Source organism: Centropristis striata, chromosome 1 (genome assembly GCF_030273125.1).
Source record: "Centropristis striata isolate RG_2023a ecotype Rhode Island chromosome 1, C.striata_1.0, whole genome shotgun sequence".
Taxonomy (NCBI): Eukaryota; Metazoa; Chordata; class Actinopteri; order Perciformes; family Serranidae; genus Centropristis; species Centropristis striata.
The window spans coordinates 12724624-12737161 of record NC_081517.1 but is presented as its reverse complement, the minus strand read 5'-3'; the positions used below and the strand labels follow the sequence as shown (position 1 = coordinate 12737161).

Sequence of the window (12538 nt, the reverse complement as noted above, 5' to 3'; positions counted from 1 at the left end):
AACTTTAAAATGGGTCAATTTGACCCACAACATAACAGGAGGGTTAGAGGTTCACAGGGTGAATCCTTCTCACCTTTCCTCAGTTTTAGATCTAAGTGATCCTCTGATTATTCTTCATTGTTTGTGTCTTCAAGCGAAATGTTGGAGAAATTGTCATGAAATTTGGTGTATATATCCATTTTCTTTGGTGATTCTCTGACTTTTCAAAGTCTTAATTTGCCAGATACTTTGATTTACGACCTGCAGGTCTGATGACGTCGTCAAAATGCAACCAACTCATTATCAACAATTAAATTTGTCCGCAATTAATTTTATCATTGATTTTTGGTGCTAAATCCCAGTGTTGACCAAAAAGACACATTGTGATTTGACCATATATATATTTTTTGTGCATCCCGACGTGTCCCGACAAAACACAACGTGGTTGTTCCTTTTAGTCATTTTATGCACTTTTTTGCAAGTCACAAATGGGTTTGTCCTGCAGAACTCAACAGTTGGAACAGCCCGTACAAATGTTATCGTTCTTGAAACAGTTTTGTTTTTTTATCTAGCCCATGTGAAACATATCTTCTGCTTATGTGACGACAGACTGGAGTAATATCGGTGCACGGGGCCCCACTAGGAAGAAAATTCTAGAAATGGTATAGACAGTTTAGAAAGTGTGTTGTACATATTAATTGTGTTGCACATATCAGTTTTATTGCACAAATGGGCATTTAGAATGCATCTTTTGTATCCTGCTTTTTTACTGTCCTATGTGTGTGTTGAGTGCTCTGACCGCCCAGGGAAAGAAGCTGTGTTTCCCCCTGCTAGTTCTGCATGTCAAGCGTTTGTTCTTGCAGAACTTCTCCTGTTTCCAGGTGCACAACCTCACTGTTAGAAACTGTAACAGACATCCTGATACTTTCACTTCTGTCTTCAGCTGAGTCTGTCTGCTCCAAGTTGCTTGTATGAAGCTGTGGTTTCTTGTGTCCGGGAGAACTAAAACTACGAGACTTAAATCTGTCTGTAACTGAATTTCCATGACTTTGGGAGTTTTGGAGTGCAGCCTGTGAAACTGAAGACAAACTGTGTCACACCTCCATCTGGACTCAGATCTGCTTCTCTGTGACTGGACGTCTCAGCAGCCAGACCTCAAGCTGCTCCGGCTCGCTCTCTGACGTTTAAACATCTCTTCCACGCTGCCAGCTCTCCGGCTGACCTCCGCCGCTGAGCCAAGTGTGGTTTAATAAGAGATTTCTTTGACGTTAGTGAAAAACCTCAGTTCAGCAGGACTTCAGATGACATCTGCTGACTGCAGGCGGACTCAGAAGCCACGGCCAAAACTCCGCGGCACATTTGGCTTCAGCTCGGTGTTAATTTGCCGTCCTGGAGAACATAAACAGAGAAACATGTCCTCGGCAGAGAAGACCGTAATACTGTCACTTTGAGTCACTGAATGTAAAGAGAGAGAAATACTCGTTTGCTTTCTTTTCAAGAGTGAGATGAGAGGATCAGCATCAGCCTCGTGTCTGTGTTCAACATAAAAACAGCTGATCTGCCTCAAACCAAAGTTCCAAAAAACACTCTGCACTCTGCAGCTCAGACTCACACGTTTAATCTGTGCACAGACTGAAATGTTAAGACCGTTTTTGCAGAACTTTAAAAGTACACAGTACCTCCAGAAAGAGAGTACATTTCTCAAACATCTGAGCAGAAGAGTCGACTTACAGATTTCTACAGTTTTCTACATTTGTGCAGGTGATACATTTAGCAACTTATTTAAAATTTGTAGATACATTCAGCAGCTGTTTGTGTGTTTCATTCATAACTACAGGGAAGTTTTCAGCCCAGAACTTTAATTTTTGCTGCTTGCTTTGGTTCAGTTATTTCTGATTTGAGCCCCTTTGGGATCTTTTACAACCCAGGTCTGTTTGGTTTGTCTGAATCAGAGTGAAAGTGATACATTTGGTTGATTTTGTATTCAATCTGGTTTCCCTCACAGTGCAGAAATGTAATAAGACGGGCGTGTACGAAGGAGAAGGGATGAAATCTACTCAGTTTTATTTCTCATTGGTTGTAAAGTTGGCGGTGATAAAAGTAAACATGGAAATAAACGTGGAGCCTGTTTTGGTCCGCATCAGAGTACGACTGGAGTGTTCACAAGTGACCAAACGAACCAGAACAAGCATTTAACCAGCAGAGTTCAATTGAAAGGGACTAAACTTTGGGTTGTGAAGGCGCCTTCAGGCTGCGTTCACACTGACGTTATTATAGTTAACGAAAAACGAAAACTAGAATTGAAAAAACATTGAGACTGGGATGTTACACGACTTTGTGAGTCAATCGCCTTCAAAAAGTTCAGCACTTCACTGGAGCTGAAAGAGTTAATTACCTTATTTGGGCTGAGATCGATAATAAAAGGAAATAAAGGCAACATTTATTGTGACCTTTTGAATCTCACACCCAACAAATACCCCATTACAAAGAAACTAAAACTTTAAAAAAAACAACCTAAAACTAAGCATTTTCAACAAAAAACACCTAATAAAACTGAATTTGAAAACAAAAATTCACAACGAAACAAAACTATTTTAACCTTCGTTCAGGCTACAGGCAGCAGGCTCCCAAATCAGACTTTTTTGCTTATATGTGATCTCACCGTGTGAACAGCAGAAGTCACATTGAATCAGATCTTTTTCAAATCAGAGCTGGACCTGTTTCATATGTGCTCCTAAACCAGATCTAGGTCTGATGTTTTTAGTCACTTTTACGTCACTCAAGAGCGACAACCATCACAGATCTGCTCCGGCAGTCTGATGGTGATTACAGGATGGATTGTTCTGATCCCAGCACTCCATCACTTCCTCTCCTCCTCCTCCTCCGTACAGACGGAGCAGAAAGCCTCCTTCTCCTTCTCCTTCTCCTTCTCCTTCTCCTTCTCCTTCTCCTTCTTCTTGTTCATGGGGTCAATTCAGGAGCAGGAGCAGGTCACACATCCAGATCTGAGCATTAGGAGCTGCAGTGTGAACGCAGCCTCTCTGCTGCAGCATGCACTGATGTCTCCAACAGTGGTGCACAAAGCCAGCTCCATAAAGAAATGTTTTTTTGGTGTGGAGTACCAGGGGTGAACTGGCCTGTGAGCCAGAGCTGATCAGATGCTGCAGACTCCAACATGTGGTGCAGAGACTGGAACCAGATGAGTGGATCAAACATGGCTGCAGTCTTCCAGCGTCCACATACTTTTGGCCGTACATTTCGAGCCTCCTTTAAAACCTCTCAGCAGGATTCATCTCTGTTTTTTTATTTGAGGTCTGACCTCAGCATTATTAGATCGTCGGATTGGCTTTTCTCTCCCCTGACCCCGCCCACCGACTCAACGATCCGCAGTGGAAATGTGGTGGAAAATAAAGTCTCTCTCTCTCTCTCTCTCTCTCTCTCTCTCTCTCTCTCTCTCTCTCTCTCTCTCTCTCTCTTCTCCCTCCAGTGAGCGCTCTGCAGCAGAGCACGGATAATAAAATGTTGTACAAACAGTTCTTAAGAAGTGCAGCGAGGCCGGTGGCACGGCCGCACCGCTTCATCTGGTCCTCTTTCAAACTTTATGTCACATGTGCAGAGCAGAGATCCATCATGTGCTCAAACAGCAGAACACTCAGAGTGCATTCAGCTAAGATTTGAGGAATAAAAGGAAATCTCCTGAGTGGAGAGAAGAGAGAGACAGAAAGACTGCTGCAGCGTCTCATCGTGGACATGTTTCTTATCCTGAATCGTTTGTTCCTGATGCTGAGAGATAAACACCCAAACATCTTCCTCATCTTCAGACTTCAGAGATCTCTCTGGATTCAAATACTTTATCATTACAGTTATATTTTCGTCCACCTGCTGTCTGTACTAACCCTGGTGTTGTCTCAACTATCTGTATACACTTGTCCAAAGGGTCAAAAATGACCCACCTTCACTAAACCCCCTAAATACAGCTTGATTGACCCACATATTTTTCATAAAGAAACAACCTTCATTCATCACAAACTGTGTGAATATCGAGGTTTTCAATCTTTACAGAGCAGAAAAACTGGATTTAATCAGTGTAATCCACTCACACCAGTCATAACTTGTTAACTACTAAAGTAGGGGTTTATTTTCATTACTGAAGGTACCACATAGGTGTAAACATCATTTTTTAGCATGGTTTTTGTGGTATGAAAATGATTTTCTAGCTGACCCCTAAGACCGGATTTGTCTCCTGTTGGTGTTCAGCTTTCATGGAAATATGAACAATGGTGATTTTTAACTTTATCTCATGTTGGGGGATTTTAGGAAAATTCTTTCTAGGAAATGTCGTTGAATTTCAAGTTGCAAAAAGATCATTAAGGGCGTCTCCTAGTGGTGGGTCTATTTTGACCCCTAAGACAACACAAGGGTTATGCAACCAATAGAAAACATTTTTTTGAACTAACAACACTGTAATTAAAAAGTGTTTTATTGTACGATTAAAAATGTATTAGTGCAAATCCAAAACTTTTGGATTCATCTTTTGGATTTGCATTTAAGGCTCTTCTAATCACAAATTTATTTTGCGATGCAATCAAAGTTTAAGAATAAGTTTTGCTCCCAAATCTCTCCTGTTTTATTGCATAATAAAGAGTTACAAGTGACAAAAGAAACCCTATAAAAAATCGGACCAGAGCTGCAGAAACTTGAAAATAAATCCTGCTGTTACTCATCACTGAGGTACTGAAAGTTTAAAAAGACAAAGACAAAGCTGCACGTCGACGTGTTTTTGTCACTTCCCTCAAATATTCACTAATACTTTAAGGTTAGGAAACAAATCCACTTTTTTAATGTGAGGAAAAAAGTAAAAAAATCACTGAAATGCTTGACACAGTTACATCAGCAACCTAGAACACCTGTTTCCAGTGAAGCTGACCAATCAGGAGTCAGTTTCAGCCGTCAATCATGACATCAAGGCCCCGTTTTACAGAATCAAAGTACTAATTAAAACCTTAAATCTCGCACAAAAGCAGTTGAACTGATTTGATTGAATTAAGTAAGTATTTTGAGTCCATACAAATTATTATAGATATTCAAAAATATACTTATATGGTTAAAGTGAACAGGTTTTTTTTTTTTTAAAGAAATGTATGTGAAGTTATTGTGTAAGATTCCATTCCATCCATCCATTCTCGTCCGCTTATCCGGGGCCGGGTCGCGGGGGCAGCAGGCTAAGCAGGGCATTCCAGACGTCCCTCTCCCCAGCCACAACGTCCCAGGCCAGTTCCCAGACCAGGAGAGAGATATAATCCCTCCACCGTGTTCTGGGTCTTCCCCGGGGCCTCCTACCAGTTGGACGTGCCTGCAACACCTCTAACGGGAGGCGCCCTGGAGGATCCTTACCAGATGCCCAAACCACCTCAGCTGGCTCCTTTCGACGTGAAGGAGCAGTGGCTCTACTCCGAGCTACCTCCGGATGTCTGAGCTCCTCACCCTATCTCTAAGGCTGAGCCCAGCCACCCTATGGAGGAAGCTCATTTCGGCCGCTTGTCTCTGCGATCTTGTTCATTCGGTCACTACCCAAAGCTCATGACCATAGGTGAGAGCTTTGCCTTCAGGCTCAGCTCCTTCTTCACCATGACAGTCCGGTACAACGCCCGCATCACTGCTGACGCCGCACCAAACCGCCTGTCCATCTCGCGTTCCATTCTATCTTCACTTGTGAACAAGACCCCGAGATACTTGAACTCCCTCGCTTGAGGCAGTATCTCTCTCCCCACCCAGAGGGGGCAGTCCACCGTTGTCCGGCAGAGAACCATGGCCTCAGACTTGGAGGTGCTGACTCTCATCCCAACCGCTTCTCACTCGGCTGCAAACCGCCCCAACGAGTGCTGGAGGTTCCGGCTTGATGAAGCCAAAAGAACCACGTCATCTGCAAAAAGCAGAGATGCAATTTTTAGGTCACCAAACCGGATCCCTTCCTCCCCCCGGCTGCGCCTTGAGATCCTGTCCATGAAGACCACGAACGGAATCGGAGACAAGGGGCAACCCTGGCGGAGGCCAACACCCACCGGGAACGTGTTTGACGTTGTGCCGAGTATGCGGACACAGCTCTCACTTTGGTCATATAGGGACCGGATGGCTCGTAGCAACGAGCCCGGTACCCCATATTCCCACAGTACCCCCCACAAGACTCCCCGAGGGACACGGTCGTAGGCCTTCTCCATGTCCACAAAGCACATGTAGACTGGATGAGCAAACTCCCATGACCCCTCCAGGAGTCTCGAAAGGGTAAAGAGCTGGTCCGTTGTTCCACGGCCAGGACGGAAGCCGCATTGTTCCTCCTGAATCTGAATTCAGAGCCCAACTATTTCTAGTTGGTAACGATCCACCTCCCGCACAGGCTCGGGCTCCTTCCCTGCCAGCGAGGTGACGTTCCACGTCCCCAGAGCTAGCAGCTGGAGCCAGGGGTCAGCACGCCCAGGTCCCCGCCTTTGCCTGCCGCCCGACTCTCTGTGCACCCGACCCTTATGCCTGACTCTGCGGGTGGTGGGCCCACAGGTCGGCGGGTCCACGTAGTCTCTTCGGGCTCTTCCACCAGACGCTCGCCTGCTTGCTCCCCTCTGGGGTCTGGCTGCAGGAGGGGGCCCCAGTTTACCCGTGCCGGGCGAGGTACACTGATTTTTACGATCCCGCTTGCGTAAGATTGCCCTTCTTTTTTATTCCTATGATGTCATGCACTTGCCTGTCACATCATCCCGATTTCTGTATGACGCCTGAATGTTTCTGTGTTTGTATTCTGGTCTCTAATGCTGAAACTTAATGATGTTTGTTACAGTAAAGAGAAAAAAAAAAGTTTAACTTTTAAGAAAAATGAACAAATGAAGAAATATCAGCGTGATAAGAATGACCTAGCATGAACAACAGCTGGAGCAGATATTTACAGAATTTGAAATTTAAAGTGCATTAGATGAGAATTTTTTAAGTTATTTGGAGGTGTCAGGAGAATATTGTTGGCTCCTCTCATCACCTGTCTCCACTAGGGTTACAAAGGGGTGGACAATTTCCAGTAAATTTCCAGAAACTTTGGAAATATTCTAAATTGGAAACTTTCCCTGGGTATTAACTGGAAATAAATGGGAATTTATGGGGAATTTAAACTATCTGTATCATATCCAAACAAAAATATAAACATTTTGTTGACATCCTGCAGAATCATACAACTAAAAATACATTTCAACAGATTTATTTCTGAGTAGAACTTTATCAAGTTTTAATGTGTTTGAGCAGGGGCCCGTAAAGCCTCTCGAAATCTCTGCCCCGGTTCTTTTGTTCTACACAAAAGACTCAAAACAACTGAATAAAGTTCATAATTTATTGAAAGAATAATAGCCAAATGCAATGAGCAGCTCTGGACTCTGCTTGGTCCATGCTGGAGCACAAGTCAGAGTGCCAAAAAGTTTTCTTCTGGGTGTGGGACCCACCCCAACAGTAGGTTGGGCTTGTCGCAATTGGTCAATTTTGGGTGGTTACGTAGTAGCCAACCGCTAATGGACACCTCGAGATATTTCATTTGGAAACTAGAGACCTTCCTTGACCTGTAGCCAAATAGAAGAAGTGAGCCTTAAATGTTGAACACTCTTCTGCAAAGTCACTGAAATTTTGTAACAAATAATAATTTTAACACTTCAGTTACAGCTAAGCTAAAAGTCCCTATCCTTCAAATTATTTTATTGAACAACAAAAACATGAATGTTGACTTAAATATTACTCCTCCCTGACCCCGCCCATTCAAAAATTAAGTTAAGTGACCCAAAAAGCCTCAAAATGTTGAATGAAAAAAAAAAAAAAGAGCCCCTCCCTCCAAAAAAGTCCCATTCAGCATGTAAATGGATTGAACATGTGATGCAGGAATGCACAGTGCATGTAGGGGGTGTGGCCCCAGTAGTAGGGGGCGTGGTCTCAGTAGCCCTGCAGGAATAGCAGATATTCAAGTATGCTTGCACGAAATCTGCTTGTTTTAGTCAAAATTATGCTAAAATATATTTTCCCAACTATATTTAAGTTCCCTGTTAAGGGCCAACCTTCAATTTTGTAAATTCCCTGTTTATTCCTGTTAATTCCCGTTAATTCCCATGGAAAATGTCCAACTTTTTGCAACCCTGGTCTCCACACACGGCTGACTGCAGCAGCTTTGTTTAAGATATTTACAGCGATAAACACAAAATGAAGCTTTGGCCAAATCGTCCTCACTTCCTCTGTAAAGCTGATGTCATGAAGCGTTAGCAGGTCGGAGCTCTGTGAGGAGGAGGAGGAGGAGGAGGAGGAGGAGTGTGAATCAGCCCCGGGGAGCTTGTGGTTCAGCCTAATGAGGCTGAGAGCTTGTTTATGGAGTTACGCATCATTTTTATGATTATTTCCACCTTTTCAGGCTCTGCTGCACGGCAGAGTCCTGCCCCTGTTCGGGCGGAGGGAGGCCCCCGGTCCACCGCTGACTCCGGGCAGGGCGACGGGGCCCGGAGCTGCTGCTGCAGGCTGCCGGGGCCCGGGGCCCTAACCTTGGCCCGGCGCTGTTAAAAACACTGAGGAGAAAATGAGCCTCATTAAACAGGCAGAGAGAGCAGTAAAAACACCGGCACGGCTGCTTTTAGTGGCTCACGGCTGAAACGCTGCATTATGTACACGATCCCCGAACCAGTGGGGGGATGGGGGGACTGCAGGGTCACCCGCTAGAATCCACTCATCGACTGGAGAGATCTTTACTCCAGTGAAGGCATGTGTTTGTTAGCGTAGAGAGGCCTCAGTGTGCTAATGTTAGCAGCTCTGCAACCACAGGGAGGTACACTCTAAAAAATGTTTGTAGAAATTACAGTAAAACACTGTTAAATTACATCAGAAATAGGGCGTAAAATTAAAAATGTAATGTCACCTTAGTAGATGCTTTTAATTACCGTAGTTCAAGGAATATTACAAAACTTTTAAACTGTAAAATAAAATATAAAAATAATTTAAAATTAAAGGACAAATCCCATCTTGTCACAAGGACACAATTATTTTTTTGCTGATATTTACATTTAAATTTTCATTAGAAAACCATTCACTATATTTTATGGTTAAGTTCTGGCAACCACAGCTGCCGGTATTATACCGTAAATTAAACAGATTTATTATTATTTTTTACAGAGTATAGCAAATATATACTGAATCAGCAGGAACTCTCAGGCTGATGGACATTGTGAAAATATATGAGTAACTTCTTTTGTCCAGAGGAAATCAAGTGAGGATGTGTCAGAAAAACTACAACAAGTGCAGCCCGGGCTAAGTTCAGATGTGCAACTGTAACATAACATCTTTTCTTTTCTGTCTGTTCTCTCTGTGGTGACCAGGTGACTGCCTGGACAACGGCGTGGCTTCTCCCAGCGAGGGAGACGACGACGACCCCGACAGAGACAAACTGCACAACAAGAAGAGAGGAATCTTCCCCAAAGTGGCCACCAACATCCTGAGAGCCTGGCTCTTCCAGCACCTGACGGTCAGTCAATCAACCTCTTGCTCCCTCACTTACTCGCTCGCTCGCTGTTTTTTTGGGCTTTAGCTTCTCAAAATGTTCCGAAAGAAGACACATAATAATAATACATACTGCAATACTTTGCAGTAGGAAAGTTGCTTCAGTTAGTTCCTCAAAGCTTCCAAACATTAATGTGTTCTGTCTCCTTCTGCATCTTCGGCCTGCTTGACAGATAAAAGTTGTTTTCATGGTACATCAGGTTGGATGTGTGTAAGCATGTTGAACTTTATGCCATTTGAATACTATTTCTGGTGAAATCTGTGACTCTGCAGTCAATGTATCAGTGAACATGCTCCAGCGACTGTGACACAAATATATGAAATATATTACAGCCCGACAGGTAACAAATGTCAACAGGACAATCTCCCCAAATCACCATTTCTTTAGCATAAAAAGTTTATTTGCAATTACAGTATTTTTCTATTTTTTTATATAAAATATGAGTTGGTATGTTTGCTCAAAATAATTTCGTCTAGACGACAGAATAAAGTTAAGATATTTACTTTATTGTGCATAAATCATAACAGAGCAGCTGACTGTAGTTGGAAAGGTTTGAGGACTTTTTTTTACGTAACTTCCGTGGCTCTCGTCGCCTTCGTAACAACTTAACTTTCAGCATTTACATCATTTATTTAGTCTTAAACTGTCTTCTAGAGCCTAACCAGGAAGGGTTTTGCCCTTTCCATCTTTCAGTGGTTTTGTAGCCTAAATTACAGAATCTGCAACATTTTTCTTGTAGATTTGTCACTTTTAATCTTATAAATCTGCAACTTTTTTCTCATAAATCTCCTACTTTTTTTATTGTAGATTTTCCACTTTAATCTCATAAATCTGTCACTTTTTTCTCCTAGATTTGCAACTTTTTTCTCATAAATCTGCTACTTTTTCTCCTAAATTTGCCATTTTTTTCTCACAAATCTGCTCCTTTTTTCCTTATAGATTTGCCACTTTTTATTGAAATATTACCGGCCCTCCCCCAGGTCCGTATTTTTGTTTGTTTTTCATACTTGGTCCTAATACGCCGTCGTAGATTCCTCAGTCTCTCTGATAAACACTTCATCTGTGTGGCTGTTTTTTTGGGGGATTGAACTTGTGACCTTCCACTGCTGACCGGACATTTCTGTCCACTCTGAAGTAGTGTTGACCTTCTGACCCCGTACCGTCCCGCCCTGCGTCCCACCTGCTCACAACCTGGAGAAGGAGATATTTATAACGCTGGATATTCTTTAAGAAACGTTCTCCGCTCTGTCTCTCTGTCTGCAGCGTGACTGAACACATCTACACAGAGGTTTTAATAATACACAACAGAACGCAGCGAGTGCTCACACGAGTTGCTAAGCAGTGATACAAAGAGCTGTTTCCTCTCTGACTCAGACGTCCTGCAGCTTTAAGCCTTTCCTTCAGTAATTTGTCTCCATGCAGCAGCTTTCACAAGACTGATGGTTACTTTTATTTGTGAACTGAACCCAAGATTAAGCTTCAAATCCAAATCTAACAGGCGTGACTCTGACAAAGTCAAAAACATTTCAGTCGTTTGTTTTCTGTGGAAAATAGAAGCGATGCATCGTGCAGCACACACACACACTGTAAAAAACTACATTACTACATTAAGTACAAATGCCATATAAAAAAAGGGTCAATTACTTTTATTTCAAATATTAACCATAAAATAACATTTTGAAAATCTGTGAGTTGATATAATGGGAAAGTATATATATATATATATATATATATATATATATTTTTTTTTTTTACAGTATTATTAAATTACTTAAATGTTAAATTACAGTGAGTTCCAAATAAAAATACAAAAATACACATCTTTTTTTGTGTTTGTAAAATTGAGGAAACTTTCTGTTTTCTTACAGTAAAACTAAAAAAAATCAGAAAAAAGTGTTAGTGATATATTAAAATAATATTTTTTTAAATACTGTATATTTTTATTTTTAAATAAATTATCTGTAGAATAACTTAACATAAAACAATGACTTTTTACTGTTTTTCAATGATTTTTTTTACAGTGCATGAAACATGGAGATAATAAAAACACAAGTCAAATGTCTAAAGTGTCTAAAGTTTATAATCACTGCTTTTTGAACGAGACAAACATGTTTAGTATTACTGTGACTGTAAAATATGTCTGTTAGAAGAGTTATTTCCACCAAACTCCATATTAATATCTTTCTGTTAATCAGCATAAAAAAAGAAATCAATTTCCAATCATTGTAATAGAGAGAAGTTAAGAAGCTCCGAAGGGAAATATTATTTTTTTATGAGCTGAAATGAATCGTCCAGGGAAAGTGGGAGGGCCGGCTCCGAGCTGGAAGTCCCAGTCGGGGCTGACTCATAGTTTTGGCTGAGGCCGGCAGAACAACCAAACACCCCCACCTACCCCTCTCCTCCTCCTCCTCTCCTCCCCTCCCCTTCCCCACTACCGCCTATCCCTCCCGTCTCCCCCTGCCTGCCTACAAACATGGAGAGGCTAAATCGGTCCCTGCCTGCTCAGCGGGGGTCGGGGCCGCTGCCAGGACTCTGAGCTGAACCTGGAGGACAGAGAGTCCTGCAGCAGATGGGAGGTGAGGGGGGGAGGAGGGAGTACTGGTACCTGAGAGAGGGGGGCGCTGGCTGTTGGAGGTTAAGGTTGTGTGAAGGGCAACAGTACATTCAACACACGAGTCCAAACACGAAGCAGAGAAATTATGTTAAAAACAACAGACACGCAAATATGAGGGGCCATATAGGTAATAATAACAAAAAATACCTCTCACATTAACAGTTTTACCTCTCACATTCACAAAAGATAGGTATTTTTTGTGAATGTGATCATAAATTATTGTGTCTTTTTACAGTTTTCTATTACATATATGTCCAAAAGGATTAGCAATTCATTGCATTCTGTTTTATTTAAGTTTTTAAGACATCGTCACAACTTTTTTTCGAATTGGGGTTGAAGTGTTTTGTTGTATTTTGTTGTAATATTTTGGGGTATTTGTTCCAAAC

General features: G+C 42.2%; 1 protein-coding gene across 1 annotated transcript in view; it reads left to right on the top strand.

The window, feature by feature from the left end:
* Positions 1-12538, top strand: part of meis1a (Meis homeobox 1 a) — a 51791-nt gene that overhangs the window by 14347 nt on the left and 24906 nt on the right. The window contains exon 8 of the mRNA XM_059333981.1: positions 9357-9502. Coding sequence (XP_059189964.1) covers positions 9357-9502 — 146 coding nt within the window. The remainder of the gene's footprint in view (positions 1-9356; positions 9503-12538) is intronic.